The sequence below is a fragment of the Candoia aspera genome, chromosome 1, assembly GCF_035149785.1.
Source record: "Candoia aspera isolate rCanAsp1 chromosome 1, rCanAsp1.hap2, whole genome shotgun sequence".
In the NCBI taxonomy this organism is placed as follows: Eukaryota; Metazoa; Chordata; class Lepidosauria; order Squamata; family Boidae; genus Candoia; species Candoia aspera.
In genome coordinates, this window is record NC_086153.1 from 119,484,752 (window position 1) to 119,505,395 (window position 20,644).

Genomic DNA, 20,644 nt, shown 5'->3' on the forward strand with positions numbered 1-20,644 from the left:
GATGTTGACAGACAGGAAGCTCTGGCGTGGGCTGGTCCATGAAGTCACGAAGAGTCGGAAGCGACTAAACGAATAAACAACAACATAACAATGTAATTATTTGTAGGTTTGTTGCTCATTAATTCACTGCTTTGGCATTTCACCCAAACACCCTGGCTTCAGAGACAGCCACAGGCCATGGATACACCTTTGAAACACGTTCTGCAGCTTCTTCTAGTTTTGTGCTCAAATTTGACGTGGAAGAAAAAGCAGAGTTCACAATTTCCGGTTTTAATGTCTAACTTTTCAAGCCAAACAACTTGACAAAGCAGCCCTACTCAGAAGCTCTGCTGAGTGACCTGGGAATAAACTCCATTTAGCCATGGATAGGATGGGACCTCCGGATTTGAAATAACAAAACACAAAGCAAAATCTTAAAACAGATTTTTAACATGAAAACGGAAACACAAAAATCAGGTTCACCAAGGCCCGTGTCACCTTGCAGCTTTGTTTTATTTGAAAATGAATCCAGTATGTCTGCTCCTTGCCCTGAAATCTTGATATGTCAATTTTAAAATCTTAACAGATTTGTTTATTACTTATTTATTAAAAATATTTGTAGCCCACCCATTATCCTGAGGATCTCCAGGCAGGTTGAAATCCATAACACATTTCAGATTACACACATACCCAAACAAAAAAGTATCTCAAGTGGGGTAGGAATGGAAAGTATCACTGCCATTTTATTTTACCCATAGCAAGATATGACTAAGTTACTTTTTAAAAAAAGATGTTTTACTTCTATTATTAGGCTACATTAAGTGGAGGGAAAAAAACTTTCCTTGACACAAAATTCAAATTCATATGGCACTTTTCTTTATCGCATATTGGCACACTACAGAACAAAAACACTCTTCATACCTTTTGCAAAAGAGATGTAAAGCCAGTATTTTGTATATACTGTGTCCAATCACAGTGATTGCTTCACGTATTTCACTGTCATATTGACAGCTAATTGCTCTTGGCTAAGTATATTAGGTGAAACCATCTATCATGGTTTATTAAACATGGTTTATTGCTTAGCATGAACGAACCCACCATTTATCATAATCCAACATACCATTTACATAGCCAGTATTGGTTTACTACAGCACATTGACTCTTTCCTCCAAATGGAATAAATCTAAAAGATGGCTTTCCCCTCATGGCAAACAATAGGCATCCCATTTCCTTTGTCCATAACCTTTTTTCCTTCTGAGAAAACTATTACAGGCTCGTGTTCAGACAAGCTTCTGAAACTGAACTTCAAGTGTCAGCATGAAAGTGGTTCTCCTCCATCAAGGCTCATCAGGATGAGTACAGCCCACTAACTATTCTGCCAGTTTTCTCTTCTACCTCAAGTTACAGGAGGAAAGGTAAAATGGAATGCTTGGGCACCAGAAGAAATGCTGGATGGAAGGTGTCCAGCATGAGAGGGAGTCGGAAGAGAGGAACTCATACAGAAAGCCTAACAATGGAAGCCACAAGACCTCGTGTGGCTGCTTTCCTGGAATGGGTGGGAGGGGGCAAAGCAGCAAGGGAATGATCAGTTGGGGATTGTCCTAATTGCTGACTGGGCAGAACACCAGGTTAGCATTGTTCTCAGAGCTGAAAAACAGACTGAAATGTGGACAGCAATTCCTTAAACTAGCTTAATTTCCAGCCAGTCTCAACATGGGATACAAGCACATTAAGGTTGCCCTGGGCAAGACCCTTTCATGTCAATATTTATCAGGCTCTGCATGTTTTCAGCTATGGTGCAGGTGAAGTTGGACATGTTCTTTCCCACTTTTCTTCAATTTAGGGTCCTCTGAATATCTTGGATTACAGTTATAATTCTTATAATTCCCAGCCAAGTAAATTGTAATCCAAATTAACCAGAGGGATCAGGTTGAAGAAGCAGACTTATATTAAATTCCTTCTGACTGCCCAGCATTGTTCTATAGCTATTCTTCTTCCCAGGCCTTCCCAACTATGATTTAAGATGTAATATTGCGTTTACTCCTTTCTCACCTAAATTAAAGCACTGTATTAATCATTTAACCGCACCCCTGAAATCTGGTATTACTATAAAGTGTCTAGTGCATTAACATATAATTAAAATAGTTTGTACATGTTTGTTGTTTTGAAAGGCTTCTTCTTGTACTTTTTAAAAATGATTTATCTCCTGAAATGAAGCAGATATAACTTCTCTTATCACCCCCTTCTAACAGGAAAAACTTCCACCAAATTTCTGCTATAAGAAAGGGTTGGATTATAATTCAGCATTATATTGTAGTGATCTCTCTCCATCTTGGTTTCTGATGTATTAGTTTTCAGTTCCATGCTGCTTGTTGCATCATACAACCTATTTAACATTCATTATATTCATCCCGGTTCTCAGCCAACAATACAACATTGCCTGCATACAAAAGTACGCACACGTTCACATCTCTGACTTCTAATGTCATTACAATCATTCCTTCTACATTTACTCATAAATCCATAAAGCAGCCAAAAGCAGCCAAGGAGACATCACACATCCTTGTCTTATGCTCTTCCTGAGCCACTTGTGCTTTACTTCTACCATACGAAAAAGCAAAAGCAAATTTGTTAAAGGCTAAATTCTGAACACACGCATACATCTAGAGGCTGAACAATCATAGTAGTCTAGTTCTCACATTACATTAAGCCAAAAGCAAAGAAATCATTTGATGGCTTAACTGGTGCAAACAAAGCCAGAAGTTGTAGGACCTAGCTCCTTTTGCAGCCTCTATATTATGATTAAGCTCCCCCCACAACTTTTTATTTCTGCAATAATATCTCCACATTTACACCACTTTTCAATACTGAAGCCTCTTTGAAGTTATTGGCCCTATTTCTCTTAAACACTCTAACAAAAAGTAGCACCTTGTAAGTATGTAGTACTGTTCATAAAAAGATGTGAAGTGAAGGAGGATAGTGCAAAAGGAAATAAAGAGATCTATGGATGAGAGGGGAACAGAGGGAACTCACAGGAGGATACAAGCTCAGTTTTTATGCTTAGGCACCCAAGAATTTCAAACAGAAGAGGAAAAGGAATTCCAGGATCCTTTTCATTCTAATGGCAACTAAAATGCCAAATAAAATATCTTAAGAGATACACACAGCCTTTAGATACACACTGAGTAATCTTTTAAAAAATAGGAATGGTCCAATAAAAAATATAACCTTCACAACAGAGTTAACCAAATTCTTTGCTTTTCTCACTAACATAAAAAAGACTTGACCACTGATCTGAAAAAGAGCTGGTGCAAAGCTTATAGTGGTTAGCTCAGTGAGCTAGAGCTGGCTAAACTCAGGTTCAAACCCTACCCAGTCATAAGACTGCACTGGATACCCTGCTTGCTGCAGAAATACAATAAATAAAATATTTGCTGCAAATATAAAAAGGGGAGTGCTCCTTGGAAAAAAGGCCTTCCTGACTTGCTCACACCCCACTGGTCAGAATGTGGCCCATGTTTTGCTTTTGGGACTCGTCAAGGTGGGGATAAAGTGGGAGGCCTCTGGGAGGCAAATGGGAAGCGGAGGAACTGCATGTGGCTGGTTGGCCAGCCCACCCCTGCCCCAGGGGATGAACTTCTGTTCCACACCAAAACTGATGGCAGCTACTTACTGTACCTAAGGAGGGAAAAAACTGCTGCCCGAGCCAGATGCCCTACTGTACTTTGGTTGGCTCCTGGCCAGGAAGAGGCTGGAATCCAGCAAGCCCAGGCAAGAATCTACCGCAGAGAGCCTTTCCGCATGATCCCGGAATACCACATTAACATACTTGAATTAAATTGTCTATAGAAATTAGGTTTATAGATGTTAGCCGGTATCTCGAATCAAATGATCTGATCCATTTATAGAAAGTAAGAAGTGAAGAGAAAAAGAAACCCCATTTCAGAGTCAAGCACCCTGCTTCTCAGAGAATTAAATGTACAAAGGGCAATTCAGCCCTGTTTTTTTTAAAAAAGGATTCCTCTCAGCATTTCAAGTGTTGACATTTTCACAAAAACAAAAACTTCTAGAGTGTTTTAGAAGCACACCTGCATTGTTTTTAACCTCTTTATTGCTTTACTCTTTCACTAACAGCCTTAGGCTCTGAATAGGAGCTTCCTTGTTGGACTTTTAAATAAATCAAAAGATCCAGTCTTCACTACTGATACGTAAACACAGTGGGTGAAAATCTTTTATCCTGCAGCAACTCATGCAGTCAAGCAGGCTTTTAGGCAAATCTGCTAGTAATACCTTCCCTCTGTGGAAGATATATAAAGTCAATAAATGATTAGTATAATAAAGGATTGGCTGGGAGAGGGAATGCATTTGAAAAGAATACAAAGATATAGCATTCCTGTATATTCCCACATCAGTAGTTAGGAGAAACCATTGCAAATGGATCGTTTTGGCATGCTGGCATATCAAAACATTTGGCAAATATTTTAAGTTTACCTTTGCAGGAACTTCTTTTTTAATCACACTTTGAACTTTAAAAAAAAGATCCCTCATGTATATAACAAGCTCATGCCCTCTAGCTCTTCTACCTCTCTCTATAAATTATTGTCTGCCTTTCTACATGCTGAGGATGGGCTGTTTTTCATTAGCAGAGGGTCACACATGTTTTTTTTGTTTGTTTTCGGGGTGGTGGTGGTGAGAAGGTAAAAACTGAGCTGGTTGAATACGTAAGCAACAGCAGGGCCAGGTGAGAACCATGAAAAAAAAACCTCTTTAAAAATCCTCCAACTAAAGCCAGTTAAACATGAATCACTGCAGTACACTTTTCTCTCTCAACAGGCACCCACCTCTGTGCTTTTCAGTAGTGAGGCATTTCACCACGTTCCAGTGGCATAACTGGGCACTGGGGGACTTCAGGGACCTTCAGGAGACGGCTCCAGAAGGCATGCAGCCATAAGGGCAGTGGCTCTTAAACTGTTTGACCCAATTACCCCTTTCCCCAGTCTCAAATAATGTCATTACCCCCATATCACTAACCTCCCCCCCAAAAAACCCAGCATGTTGTTTTACAGAAGCATCTCAGCAGCAGCAGCCCCAAACTAGATCCTCTACTTACAAACAAGCTATTACAAATTGCTCCATTACCCCCAGGGTATGCCCAAATTACCCCAGTGTAATTTGCCTTAGCCTATAGTTTGCCACTCTTGCTATACAACGTTCAAAGCAGCTCATAAGAAACAAGAAAGCAGGCACAAGAAAAGCAGAATCAAGATGCAAATAGCAGAGGGCTAAAAATACAGCTGCCAATGCTGGGGGCCCAAATCCACCTGACCTCTAGATGGCAGCAAGGAGTTCATTTACTGTATCGCTTTGCTTTTTAAATCGATTACCTAAGCAGACAACTGTAAGAGAGAGAAATGATGGAGGACCCACTTTTATCCTGAAGCTATTGCCTGAGTGGTTAATAGGAGCTCTATTACCACAAACAATTTTCCTCCTAATGCAGACAAAGAGGACTATTGTTTCAGAACAAGTGAAAGAATGGGCAGCTGTTGTTTAATCTTGCCTGCTAATTATCTTTGGCTGTTCTTATGTACATCCCACTAACTATCTGCAGCTTCCACCTCTGGGAGCTTTCTGCCAACCCCATCTTATTTTGAACAAGGGCATGTGTTGTATATTGTTGTGACTGTAAAACACCACCTGCAGCCTATTTATCAGCTGGCAATCCGCCGTTTATGTAGGATCAGGAATTTTCCACTGAGCTGTGTGTGCAACTATAACACACACACTCAAGGAAGCTACTCCCACCAAAGCAAATCTTGACAAGCATTTACATGCCTATGCTTTTTTTCTTTCCTGAAAGACAACCATTTGTAAATAACTTGGTTTTCTGATGCCTCCTTCCTCCATGGTCAATAAGCTGCAGGAAGGTTGCATTAAAACTTCAGCCCTTGCAGAAATCATGTGCAGTTTAAAAAAAAATCTATAAACAGCTGAACCAATCAGAAACTGCCTTTGGAGGAGTAGGACCAATGAATGGCAAAGGGGTAAGCCTATTTCTGGGTTAGTATCCTCACTGGCTGCTCACCCCAAAGGTGATTAATTCAGGTGCTGTTAATTGCATTTGGAGAAGTTCTTTGTTTTACAAATGGTGGACTGTTGCTGCAATTTTGACTAGCTAGTACGACCGCATATAATTGCTATCAATGTTAATGTTGTTTAAGGATCCTCATAATCTGTGAGGCCCTGAACCAAATCTGAGGCTGTGCAGTCTTGGATCAATCCTAAAGACAGTTTCTATGATCAGCCGGAAAACCAGACCAACCACCGTTCCAGGAATATAAAGAATACAAATATAAAGAACAGTGTCTTTCTTTAAAAAATAAAGCTTTCAACTTTATGGCTCACTAAAAATTAAGCAAGAGAACAAAACATTTATTTTAGTAAAAAAAATACAATAGCTTTGTCAACATTCACAAACAGGGTAATATTGTGTCCTTGGTAGCCAGCTGCTGATTGTTATAAATTTATCAGCAAAAAGTAGCATCTTCAGGATTTCTGCTCAACCATAAGAAAATCTCCAGGGATACTTGCTTTGTTTTCTCCACAACACTTGAAAACATACAGAAAAAGAAAGCTTAACAGAGAGAAGTTTAACATGATTACAGAAATAGCTATTGCAAAATTTTACACTCTGAATTTCATTGTCTATGAAGCAGTGTGGTTAAAGGCCTGCTTTATTCGAAAAGTGTAGCAATTGGCTTCTGTACAGAAAGACCAAAAATACTTTGGAAATCAGATTTATATTCCCCATGACCTAATGATCACAAGACTGAAGATGTCATTTTTAGCCTTCAATTTTCAAAGCTCAGCTATTTATTACAGAATGGCCAAGCAATTGTAAAGGGATTAAAGCAGATATTATGAATTCAGATACGCTAACATGATTGTTATGCATAGTACAGAGGTACTGGCAGATGTATCCAGATGTTGGTTCAGTCCAAATCTCATCTTCTTTAATGGGCATCCAACCACGTCTGGATACTCACATTAATACTCACCACATATACTCACTGAATAACCAACAGTGTTGATCAGGGGGATCTGACAAACAGCACTGCTCGATTAATAATCCAGTGAAACGTTGGCAACTGCTGTACTCACATTAGTCACAAAAGTGCAACCTCACACACATGCATACACACAGAAACTCAAATATTAACACAATTTACTTCATTATCCTGTGCTTTTTGATGATTTTTTTCAGTGCTAAGTGTGTATTCTATTAATGAATATTTATGATAGTTTTTTTACTGTTCATGATAGGCCCTTTAACCTTAAAACCCTTAAATTTATTTGAGAGATCAAAGAACCTCTCCCAAAAATATGAAATGGCTCCATAACAAATGAGTGGAGCTTTTTTGCATTATTTGGGGTAACTCTTTCCCATTACAATTCTGCCTCCTTTTAGTCTGGAGTGGAAAGAGTTAAAGCATTCCTTTATTCCAATATAAGCAATATGGCTCAATTGCTACAAATACTAACAGGCACACACAAGGGCTTTTAGGTGCTAGCTAATGCAATGATGCATCAACTTGGCAAACAGGTTATGGGTGAGCCCATATAAGAGCAAAGCACTTCAGGATTGTAGCATTGGAAAAATAATGTTAGGAATTCAACAGGAACGTAAAAGTGAAGGAACAGATTTTTCTTATCTGCAAAAGATGAAATATTACTGTTTGCAATGGGTTTATTCTCAACCACTAGACTGCTATTTAATTTAGGTGATATGCTGGGCAAAAGTAATCTTTTCAGATTAAACTACTGGACCTTATTACATAGTCAAACCTGGAGGTGGAAAGGGGCAGGAGGGCAAGAAAGGCAGAGCCTTAACTTGTAGATCTGGTGATCTCAGGCCACATAAGATTCTCAGTCAAATCTCAGGAGCTCTTAATCTAATTTCAAAAACTCTCAGCAAACAACACATTCATCCCTCTGGCGAGAGTAATCATTTCCTTCCCTGACAGCCTATACTGTGTGACAGAAAAGAGTCAGAGAAGGCGAGAGAGGAAAAAATGGACTAAGAAAAATGGAAAATGGGGAGTCAAGAAAGCCACCCAGAACCCCATCCACGTGTGGCTCCTCCTGCTGATTTCAGTCTCATTTACCTTTGGCCTGTGGCCTCCCAAAGGTTTAACTCAAGAGAAAATTAGGCCCCAATGGAAGAACAGAGGCTGACCTCTCCTGCTTTAGGTAGTTCTGCCACGATCCTGTCTCTGTGCCTTGAGTTTTGTGGGCTACAGAGATGCTCACAGAACTGAAGCTCTTACTTTGGGAATTAGGAAAGCCAACAAGTCAAATCAAATCTTTATTAAGGTCATAGACCAGCACAGAGCGAGCCAACAAGCACTCTCCCATCATTCCTGGGAAGAAGATCCTTGAGCAGCCTGGCTCATGAGTAATAAATCAGGGAATGGCAACCAACCAGCTTCCGATATCCAAATCACTGTTCTAACTTATGATGGTACAACAGAGGAACACAGAGTAAAACAAAACAGCAAGTTCTCTAATAAGCTGAGACTTGACCCAACAAAAAATTATACACTGACCTACTGGGGAACATATTACTCTTCATAATGATTCTGGTGAAGACAAATGACTGGGAATCACCCTGCCTTTATTTTATGGACAGTGGATGTTTGACATCTCAGGAGACCAAGAAACACTGGGAATGTATGTACTCAGATACACTCAAAACTTCTCAGGCATGGCTGCTTTAAAGGAACAAGCAGAGTATAGCCATGCTTCTCTTTCCTGTTGGTTTTGACCAAGTAAGGGCTTTTTAAATTTCATCTAAGGCTAGAAATAGCTCAGAGATGGTTGGGGTTTTATATTTGCAAAAATGGGAAATCAGCCATTAGGTGTTTCTTTCTCCCATCATTCCTTGGTATAATCTGAACATTCCTCCAGAGCACATGGGAGAGAACTTAATTGGGCAGCCTTCACCATGATGCCCTCCATATTCATGCTATCTGTGGATGCTGGCACTGTTGCCCAACATACTCCTAGTTTCTCTTCTGTAACAAAATGCAGAAACCACAAACTTTGAAAATTACTTACTCCACAGTACTCATCATTGCTGAAGATCTGGGGAGGCAGAGGGTTGCCCTGTGCAGGCAGTTTGACTTGAGGAATATTTTTATACATCCATCGCCTTTGCTCCTCTGACATGGTGATATCCACTTCTTCAAAGTCAATCTTGTTGGCTTCCAGAAATCGTACAATGTCTTGCTGCCTCTTCTTTATCTGGAAAGAAAGGCAAAACTAAGAGGTAATCAGTTGTTGCCAGGCCAACTGTGTAAGTCTATCATGGTAAAGCTTAGTTTGATGATTCTTTAAGAATCATCAGTTTTTTGACATGATATAATATATACAATATATTTACCTATTTATAAATAAGTAATGATATATTAGAAAGCTATAACCTCCATGACATTTTAATATTCGGGTTTATTCATCTGTATCATATTATTTTCTTTTTTCATGTTCTCTTTTGTACTTGTTTATATATTTTTAACATATCCAAATTTTTTAAAAAGGACTAATCCCTTTGGATGCTTTCAAGATCAATGCCTTGCAATTTATTTCCTAATCAAACTTACACTGGTGGAACTGAAGGCAACACTTTTTTTTAATATGAGCTTGTGTCCACCCAACTGTAGTGTTCATTAGCAGCCTGGAGACAAAATCTTACTTTCCAATCAGGTAACAAGGCAGGAATAGCCTGTGCAAAGTGTCATTCAAACTGGAGCTCCAGGATTTATAAACAAAGAACAACTCCTGGTTAAGATCCTGGCTGGTAAGAAGTGAAACCAGCCAGGATGCTTGGGATGGCTAAAACAGAATGTTTTGCTTCATACAGCCATTCCAGCTAGTAGGACAAGTCAGCTGAGAGCAAACAGTCTATCAACAAGCAGTGAACTCTTTTGCAATAAACACAGAATCTCTAAAATTCTGGATTATGATTCCGCAGGAACAAGGGAACTGATTACGAAGTCTAAACATTGTCCTAGAGCATTTTGCTCTGGGTTACTCTCCAAGAGGGAGTGGGCTAAGTAATATTTTACAGCAGGGGTTTACAACTTCCATCAGTGATAGGGCAGCACTCCAAAGTTAGAGGCAAGTACCTTTTTGGGGGGTTTTTGATATAATTTTCATTAATGATTTTTTTAAAAATGAAGATTAAAACTAGTATAAAGAAAGAGAAAAAGAAAAAGAAAGAAATCAAAGAGAAAACTAAAAGTGCAAGAAAGGGGGAAAAGTAAAAGAAAAATAGAAAAAAGAAAAAAGATACAAAAAAGTAGTTGTACAGCAGTTGTAAGTACAATTATAAATTTACCTCTTTATGATTACAACATAACTCTCTTCTTTCTATAATCTATCCTGTCTAATCATCAAAACCATAAATTGTAAGTACATTTTTTTGGGTTTTACACGAAGTCCATAAGGGATTTCCAGTCAGCAATAAATGTAGATATTGTCTTTTCTCTGATCAAAGAAGTCAGTTTGGCCATCTCAGCAAGTTCTATCATCTTCACCAACCATTCCTCCATTGTGGGTACTGCCAAATCTCTCCATCTTTGTGCATACAGTAATCTTGCTGCAGTTATCATATAGAAAAACAAAATTCCATGACTTTTTTCCAACTATTTGTCCATCAGTCACAAGAGGAAGACTTCTGGTCTCAATTGTATATTAATCTTTAAAATCCTCTAAGTCAGTGTATGTATTTGAATCCAAAATATTCTAGCTTTTTTTACACATGCACCAAGCATGATATAATGTCCCTTCTTGTTGTTCATATATCCAGCATATATTTGAAGAGCCTTTATACATTCTAGACAATTTCTCTAGTGTCATTTACCAATGGTACATTATTTTATAAAAAATCTCTTTAAGATTATAACATAATGTAAATGTCAGTCCTTTCAACTACGTATTTTCTCATTGTTCCATAAGGTCCTGGGCTAGAAACCAGGAGTCTGTGAGTTCTAGTCCCACCTAAGGCATGAAAGCCGGCTGGGTGACCTTGGGCCAGTCACGCTCTCTCAGCCCAACTCACCCCACAGGGTTGTTGTTGTTGTTGTGGGGAAAATAGGAGGAGGAAGGAATATTAAGTATATTCACTGCTTTGAGTTATTTATAAAAATAATAAAGGTGGGATTAAAATTAAATAGACAGAATATTATAACCAAAATGTTTAGCCCACTTTATCAAACATTTTTTCACTTGTTCTGTTTCAAATTTCAATAAAATTTATACATTTTTGCAATTATGTGTTCATCATTTGTACACAAATGAGGTGAGGTGTCAGAAATTTTAAAAGGTGAAATAGGGTGCCTTTAAACAATTGTAAGCTCTAGGGACCTTTTTTACTCCTTAATTCCCATTCAAGTCCCTAGTCAGAAAAAAGGACCCAATAGTTGTCCCAGTTCATTCTGGGAATCACAAAAGGATACTGATGTAGACCCTAAACCATACCTATTTGCGCCCATTTTAAAAAAATTCTTCTAATTCCTCTCCATTAGCATTTTAGACCAGCATTCTGGAAAATTATTCTCCACGTGGGAGGGGGCTATACCTATAAGAATTCAGAGATAGTATGGCCTTTTTAAAGCTTCCATATAAAGTGCATTTTAAAAAAGTAAAGCTTAGATTCAGGGAAGAGTTACCATTATGAAATACAATAAAGCAACAGACACTGAAAGCCATTTCTCCAACTGATAATTTACTCAGTGGGATATTCAGGGGACTATCAAAACAACATTACTCATTATGAAAGTTTTACCACGGACCTCCAAAAAGGGTAGGGGGAGGGATTCAGTACCTGTTTGCCATAGCAACTGCCTCAATACAAACATCTCAGGAGAGGGTACTGATTTCCCAAGGCACATGTTCAACAGTACTACAGAGGCTATGTGGGAAGATGTATTACAATATGCTCTCCAGTCTTCGTTTTTTAAAAGCAATGGATGATTAATTTGCTAACTCAAGTCCAGTATATGCTGTTGACAGACATAATCCAGAGAAACTGGTATCTTTGAAACAGAGATCCCACCAAAAAGCTCAGTGTCTGGAGGCATCTCAACTATAGATGGCCCAAACTGTTGAGTTCCTATACAACGTTTCTGCTTCTTCAGAACAGAGTAAGGATCTTCTAAGGCTCTTTTAATCGTTCATATGGACTGTAAATACTACTTCACCCTCTTTGCCTTTGTCTTGACCAAAAGCTCTTTCGCCCTTACAATTCAAAAAAATACGCCTTCAGATGACCCACAGGAAGGAACAATTTTGTTGAAGTGAACTACATCGGTCCTAGTCAACAAGGCTAACAGTTAGGAACAATGAATGCTGAAGTTTAACAACTTCTGGAAGGCCACATTTCATCATCTCTACTTCCCCCCTCCCCATGAAATGGCTAAGAAGGCACAAAGTGGTGATTAAGAGATTCTATGAAGGCAATCTGAGAAATATACCGTATATATCCATGAGTATATAAGTCAAGAATTTTAGGTTCCAAAATACACCCAAAAGATTGAGTTTGGTTTATCTGAGAGTATATATGGTATACCTTCAATCCAAAGAGCTTTACATGCAAATTAAAGAAGTATGCTAAAGAAACACATTTTATTAACTTTCTGAGTAATCAAGCATAATCCTAAACCCCAAACTCCTTATTCATGTAGAAAAATATATTACTCTCAAATTACTCATAAATACTCTAAAGAAGAAAATGCCTTTCACAGTTCCCAGTATGTTATATTTTATCAGACTGTATCCAGAATGTGCTGTTTGGTTCTTTTCAAATAATTCATTTTATTAAACATTCTGCTTTTTCAAAACAACTTACTCTAGCTGAACAAGTGGTATTTTTCCATGCTTAAACTTGCCATTTTACCCAATGAACTTTATGCAGTCCAGGAAATTGCTAGACAAGAAAGCAGTTTTTATGTCTAGTTTTCCAAGAATAGTGGGGTTTGGAGTCCTGCAAATGGTTCCCCCATTAATAGGGCTGTGCAATCCTTCAAAAGAGATGCTTTAGAAAAGGTGGCGTGCATAGAAAGTACATCATTTTGAACTGACCAAGCCATCACATCTTTGTTCAGACTGGCCCAGCTGTTCAGTTAATCCTGACTATCTCCCCATGCAAGTGCATTCGCAGGTACTTGGCTTCACTGCATGCTAATACGAAGCAAAATAGCTGTAGATGCACCTGTAGGCAGAGACAGCCAGGAGCAGCTTCTGAAGCAAGCCTCAAAAGAGGAACGGCTGCTTTAAGCGGTCAAAAAGAAGCACACCCTCACAGGTTCTGAATCATCCTTTCAAAGAATTTGCACAGCTCTGCAGATTAGTGGTGCTGAGTAACTGAGAAAAGTGGGACACCGATGAGCTGAAAAGAAAAGCTGGCCATTACCTGTCAAAAACAGGTTGTGATACACTCACTGCCAGGCTGCTCAGAAATCACTGTACAGTATATTTCAAAAAAATGTTCTAAATGCTAGTGGTTTGTAGACAGCTTAGGAATACTCTATTGGTGGCAAGGTGTGATTGACAAACAGTTCTGAAGATGTTTAGTAGTGGGTCAGGGAACTGGAGGTACAAAAGCCAAGAAGGCAGCATCCAGACTGAACAGCATATATTCTAAGTCCATACCTAGCACTATGCCAACATAGTTCATTTTAATCATTTTTTCCAGAAGTCACAATGGCTGAGCTCATACACAATGCATATCCATAACTCATGGTTTACAAGTCACAATGCAAACTTTGCAAGCTTTGCAAAGCTGCAACCAAATAAATACCACACACATCTTGGTGTGTTGTATGAATCCAGAGATTAAGCTGAATAAGGCAGCCAAGCACTTGAGACTTGCAAATTTAACTAGTCTGTACAAATTTTATTCTTATGCACTTAATGGTAAAAAAAAAAACCTTAAAATCCTCAGTTCAAGGTTTCTGATATGAAAAATTGAAAAGCAGTATTTGCTTTTGCTTTAAAAGTTTACATCTGACTGCATGCAGAGCATACATTAGTAAAATTTATGGAGCTACTGAAAATGACTGTTTTCTGTTGGCATCTTGCACACCTATTTTAAACACGGCAATTAGCTCAGCAACTGGTAGAAGACACAGATCTAGAATTTCTGCATGCTGGTACTTTTTTTTTTCAAGAACTAAATCTGGAAGTACAATCAGCAGATGGATGACAAGAGTTGGGTAAGCAAATGTCAATATTATTAAGCAGTTTAAAATGACTCAGAATGTACATCAGCCAGACAGGGATTGGTAAAATAAGACCAAAAATATGCCAGCTGTTACTCAACAGAGGTGTTCTGGCTTAGAATTTTGAAACATTCTTTGACTAAGCAAAACATATGTGAATTCTAGAACTTGCAAAATTAATTTAATCACCTTAGGAAAGGGCTTAAGAATGCTTTGGGGGGGGGCGGAGAATATTTATGTTGTGTAATCAGAAGCCAGGAAAAGCATTCAAAATATTTAACTTTCTATATTGAGTATTTTCTAAACCCCACAATCTGATCAAATTCATGTACCATACTTCAACAAACTGAGAGCCAGTTTGGTGTTATGGTTAAGGTGCTGGGCTGGGCACCAGGGGACTGTAAGTTCTAGGCCTCCCCTTAGGCATGAAAACCAGCTAGGTGGCTTTGAGTCAGTCCCTCTCTCTCAGCCTAACCCACCTCACAGAGTCTGTTGTGGGGAAAAGAGGAGGAGGCAGAAGTATTACGTATGTTCCTGGCCTTGAGTTATACATAAAAAAGGCAGGATAAAATAGTAACAGTGAAAAGCATTACCAAACAAGGCATGGTCCTTAAAGTACCATGAGTACTTCAAGTATATGAAATATATGGGCTGTATTTCCCTTCTAAAGATATATCTGGCACCATTATTTCTGATGGTACAAATTACAAGTTGTACTACCTGCCTCCACCTTCCCAATGAATGCCAGTATGTAATGAAATCATCTGCCTTATGATTGATGTGGAGATAGAAAAGCCTTCGTGCTTAGAGACCAGAGTAAAGCATCGAGGACTTCTCGCACAAGATGTATTTCATACAAAGGTGTCGTCATCCTACAGATTATTGTTCATTCTGAAGAGAGCTCTACATCCAATATAAAAAGGTAGCAGTGGCAAGCAAGGATGAAAGACTGCAGGCTGAGATTAAAGTCTTGCATTTTGCCAGTATTATCAGAATCTATTATTCCTTTAAGTTTGCCATCTGATTGAGTTTCTGGCACAAACAGCAATTTTACCAGAAATGTCTAAGAATTGCTAAAAATGGATTTCTGCTGTAATCCTCAATACACTTACATGGAAAAAAGGTCCCTGAGTAATGTAGAGAGTATTTCCAAGTTAAAAAAAAATCTCAGAAGGGCAGCTGTATTAATCCACAGTAGGGAAATATATATTTTATAGCATACTAAAAATAAAAAAATGGCAGAAACATTCACACATTACTGTCCATTTTATCAGACATGCAAAAAGTTATGCTGTGATAAAGGGGTTGGCTTTTAAATCAATTTAAAAGCTTCAGCTTATTTTTACTGAGTAAACATAGAACAAGGTTGCAATAAAATGCAAAGGAGATTCCACAAGCCTGACATTTTCTTGTATCTATATACTATAGTATGTATAATAGGACTGTACTGGAGTAATAATAATGTACTGGAGGTAAGGGAAATGAACCCTGTCTTTTAAGTGAAGAGAACTGTCAGTTTAGTAATTTCCAATGTTTTGCTGAAGAAGTTAGAAGGGAGTGACAGCCTATTCTTGATACAAATGACCACAATATTTTATCAGGTTATTTATGAGAATAGTTCTACTCCTATTTTGAGGAATAGGCGTGGGTAGGTGGTGGGGAGGGGAGAAATCTGTTATACTCCATGACATGTATACTTTGGGATCCTTCAAGTTTCTACTTTTTAATAGCAATGTGTTGCCATCAAGAGCATGAAGTGTCTTCTACATGCATGTAATACCACCTCTCTCTTTGCCACCTGAATCAAATGAGGACTGTCTTAAGTGCTTAACAAATGGCTGAATGATGGAGGGCCAATAAACCTCAATCTAACTTTGGCATTGAATGCACGAGTGCTTTACAGAGTGCCTTTACCATCAGTGGGAAAACTATGGCTGTTGCTGGCTAACATAGCTTATCCATGGTGGTCCATGCTTTGATAGCCTCCCGACAGAAACTTCAGATGTTAATCAGCACAACCCGAGTACAGCAAATTTAAGCAAGCTCCACTGCTTGCTTGCTTGCTGTAGCCAATTCCAGACTCTGGTACTTACCTTTAAAACCTGGCAGAGTTTGGGTTCCAAATATACTAAGGAACATTTTCCCTGCATCAGCTTACACTTTAAGTTCAGAAGAGGCGGCTCTTCATAAAAAGTCTTGGGCTTAATAACAACTAAAGTGATATAACACCACCTTTATGGAAGATGGTCCCCACAGTAGTTGAAAACCTACTTATTGGTGGGCAAGTCTGTCTATTCTTCTGTATTTTGTCTTTGGGTATCTTTTTACTACAGTATTTTATTACCTGTTGTAATAATAGCCAATTATTGATGTGTTGACAAGGAAAGCAAACTACATAATTTGTGAATCTAGCTTTTTCTGGGGGGCGGAGGGGAGACAGCAAATGTAGATTAGCTCAGGTGTCAACATCTGAAGAACAGACTTTCCCCCTCCAGCTTACCAGAGTGAAAGACCTTGTAGTAAAGGTCCTTGTAGCCTACTTGCTAACTTGCATAACTAGAGTGCTAAGAGAGAGTATCTGAAAGGCAGAGAATTGAAATCCACTCTTCATTATCTACTGACAGATATGGCTTCTACATCATTATTCCGTATGTGCAAAATAGTCCATCATTTGTACCGTAGCTAAAGGGGAAGAGCAGAATGGTGTAGTTTGATGCTATGCATTATGATATAGGCAATGGTCTATATTATGGATGTTACACTATTACTGCTGCAGAGTTGCCAGTAGCCCTTCTCAGACCCTACTGTTTATTGAGAAGGGAACAATGGTGGTGAAAGTAAATTATTAGGCCATATCACTTTCCACAGTATACTAAGTAGAAAAAATATTCAAGCATTATGTTTACTTATATACCACTTTGTTAGACATCCACAGTTCCTTTGCTTTGAGTATGAGAATAATTTGCCTATTTCAGTTGTTTATGCATACAGTGGTACAGATACGGCACCCAAGATATGAGTAATAAACCTTAAGAGAAGAAAGGATTTCCTGATTTGCACAAGGTAAATATGCACAGGGCCACAGATAAATAGTACAACTTGATATATGCCTGCTTAATCCCAGGTTTGTATTTGAGACATGGATAGCATCTTCAGTTTCTTGGTTATTTTAATCATTGTTTTTAAATATGTGACACAGATTAAACATTTTCATGATGTATTACTATAAACCACTTGCTAAGAATAGACCAACAGTTCTACTAGGAGGGAGGCTTTTATTATGAATGTTCAGTGACTACTCATAATACAGGTTCTAAAGATATCTAATAGTTACTCAGCAGCCTCCTGAAATGGATAATTACTTATTGGCTATTACCATACAGCTACTTAGCATGATACATACTTGTGCCAACCCACATTGTGCTTCAGCCTTTATTACACGAACTGAATGCAACTATCATCTAGCTAAAGATCTTCTAACAGAAACTGCAAAGTCCATAGCAATAGCATAAGTGTGTTTTGCAGAAGGCAAAGTTCAGTATCGCCAATACTGAAGCATAAGCAGTTACTGTTGTAGAAAATCCCCTTCAATGACTCTCATAAAAAGCATGTGCAGATCCATATTTATGCTTACCTTGGTAAGATTTTAAATTTCTAACTCATAGAAATACAGAGGTCTCTAGAGATGGCAAAATTAGTTACAGCAACGGACAGTCCTAGGGATTATAAACTACCAGTACAATACGTATAGGAGCCTTCCCCAGCTTGGTGCCTTTTAGATACATTAGATTTCAAACTGCACAACACCTGCAGGATGGAAGATCAGAGAAGCTTGGTTTATCCTATTACTGTACAAAAGACAGTAAACCGCAAAGTGTTAATGAAAGTGAAATCACACTATCATCTATAGAGATAGCAATCCTACATTCTCTGAGTGACAGTCCTTACAGAGCCAAAGTATCATTGTGTTTGTGCAAGAGGGAGGATCTAAAGACTTGAGAGAATCTTGATACTGCAGAAACATAAGCACTGAGGAAAAAAAAGAGAAAATATTGGTGGGGACCACCCAAACAAACTAACGTTAAAAAACTTGATAAGCCAACTAGACATGCAGCTGAAATTTAAGCACATTTACAGAGGAAGTTTAAATAAACAGCACATGCTCCCAAGCTAAAATGTTTATTTGAAGAGCTGTGGGTGTTGGTTTAAATTGTATTTTAGTATGTACTTTCTAATCATTTTAGTATAAATCCTCCCCCACTTTCCTTCAATGGATTATAGTATAATACCACAATCTTAGTAAGACTTAAATTTGACTTGCATCAGAAATACATCCTTCTGAGATTGTTAATTGAAAAGTGCTTTAGAAGCAGCAATATTACACTGAATTTAATGCGCTTTACACCCAAATATATGCATATAATTACAACGCTCCATTATCAGCATAGATGAGCTCTGGTACTGATGGTGAGTGGGGTCATTGTTTATCATTGGGCCTTAGAGGTTATGTGTGGTGGGTTTTGTGTTTTAATCTTGTAAACTGCCCAGAGTCATTTGTGTGAGATGGGCAGGTATATAAATCCTATAAATATATAAGGGTTTCTGATACACCTGACAGTCCCATTTCTACATGTGGATTCCTTTAAAAAAATAGTAAATAGAGCATTATTAATTTCCAAGTGTTCATTTTAAAATGGGTCACTCCCATTTTTCCAAAAGGGTAACAACGCCAGCAGTAGTTCTGACACCTCATTTTCCTTCACCTTTCCAGATTACAAAATTAAAGGAAACGGGCCAGCGGGAGACATAAGCAACACTGATTAGTAAACTGCAACACGCATTCAAGCCCGCCCAACCCCAGCGCTTCTGCAATGGAGAGGCTGTGGCAGCACCGCTCGCCCCTCTCTACCAGAAGAAAGCGGGGGAGAAGCAACCACGAAAGGCTGCTGTTAGCGACGAACAGCAACTACGCCGCTTTCCCGAGTTACGGACTTTCTTGACTTCGGTAGAAATCGCTCTCTCGATTCCGCCGCTTTCCTTCTGAAAGGCTTCGAGCGTTTTGTTTTCGATCGGATCGCGAGTTCGACAGCCTCCTTGCGCAGACGCTCCTTGGGGTCTGTCGAAGGCACAACCTTCCCTAACCTCGCGCCCCGCTTGTGGCGGACAACTCCTACCATCCCCAGCCATGGGCCGTGCGGGGTTAGGCGTGATGGGAGTTGTAGTCCGGCCCAACATCTCTGAGGACACCACGGGGGGGTGGGGAGGAAGGAAGGGGCAGGTGCAGTGGAATCCAGTGGCTCCCTCGCCTACTCGTTGGACTTTCATGCTCCCCAGCCTCCCCGCCTGTCTTTTCCACTCACCGCCACGGAACCAGAGGAAGACGCGATGAAAACCCGAATGACCATCTTCCCTTCTTTCCTCCCTCCCTACATTCGCTTCACGGCAGGTCCCTCTGCCAAAGTCTAGAAGCGATGAGCCTTCCGCACCTCCGGGTCGCGTCGTTCGGTCTGCCTAGCCTGCCGCGCTCTGAAGCACGCAGCCCTTCCGCCCTACCACCCGGCGATCGCAGGGCGCGCCGCAGATAAGCAGGGCTGCAAGTGACTCCGAGATGCGGCAGGGCTCCGAAGATAAGAGAAGGAGGTGAGGGAAAGGGAGGGTGGAGGGTGCAGAGATGTCTGGGAAGTGTAGTTTTACGGGCCAGACTCCAGCTGAGGAACCCTTTCCTTCTCCTTCCGTTAAAGTTAAAATGAGAGGAGGATGATATACAAAAAAATATAGACAATACACATTGTTTATTTATTTATTTCCTATACCACCTTTATTAAAGGTAAAGGTTTCCCTTGACATTAAGTCCAGTCGTGTCCGACTCTAGGGGGCAGTGCTCATCTCCTTTTCAAAGCCGAAGAGCCAGCGTTTGTCCGTAGACATTTCCGTGGTCATGAGGCCAGCATGACTAAATGGAACGTCGTTACCTGCCCGCCAAAGCGGTACCTATTAATCTACTCATATTTGCATGTTTTCAAACTGCTAGGTTGGCAGAGCTGGGACTAGCAGCGGGAGCTCACCCCGTCACGCGGATTCGAACCACCGACCTTCCGATCAGCAAGCTTAGCAGCTCAGCAGTTTAACCCGCAGCGCCACCATGCCCCTCACCCCACCTTTATTATTTTTATAAATAACTCAAGGCAGTGAACATACCTAATACTCCTTCCTCCTATCTTCCCCCAACAACAACCCTGTGAGGTGGGTTAGGCTGAGGGAGAGTGACTGGCCCAAGGCATCACATTATTGAAAAAAATAGCAAAATCATCTCAATGACACACCAATGGAATAAATATCAATTGACACAACAGTAGGATGAAGGATCTACAAGTATGCCTTCACAA

The 20,644-nt window shown here is 39.5% G+C and overlaps 1 protein-coding gene across 1 annotated transcript in view; it reads right to left on the bottom strand.

The window, feature by feature from the left end:
* The window catches only part of SH3BGRL2 (SH3 domain binding glutamate rich protein like 2), a 32,821-nt gene extending 12,951 nt beyond the window's left edge, over positions 1–19,870 (bottom strand). Inside the window, exons 1-2 of the mRNA XM_063312758.1 lie at positions 19,619–19,870; positions 9,097–9,282 (exon numbers count right to left, since the gene is read on the bottom strand). Coding sequence (XP_063168828.1) covers positions 9,097–9,282; positions 19,619–19,663 — 231 coding nt within the window. The 5' untranslated portion in view covers positions 19,664–19,870. The remainder of the gene's footprint in view (positions 1–9,096; positions 9,283–19,618) is intronic.
* Positions 19,871–20,644: the final 774 nt, after the last annotated feature.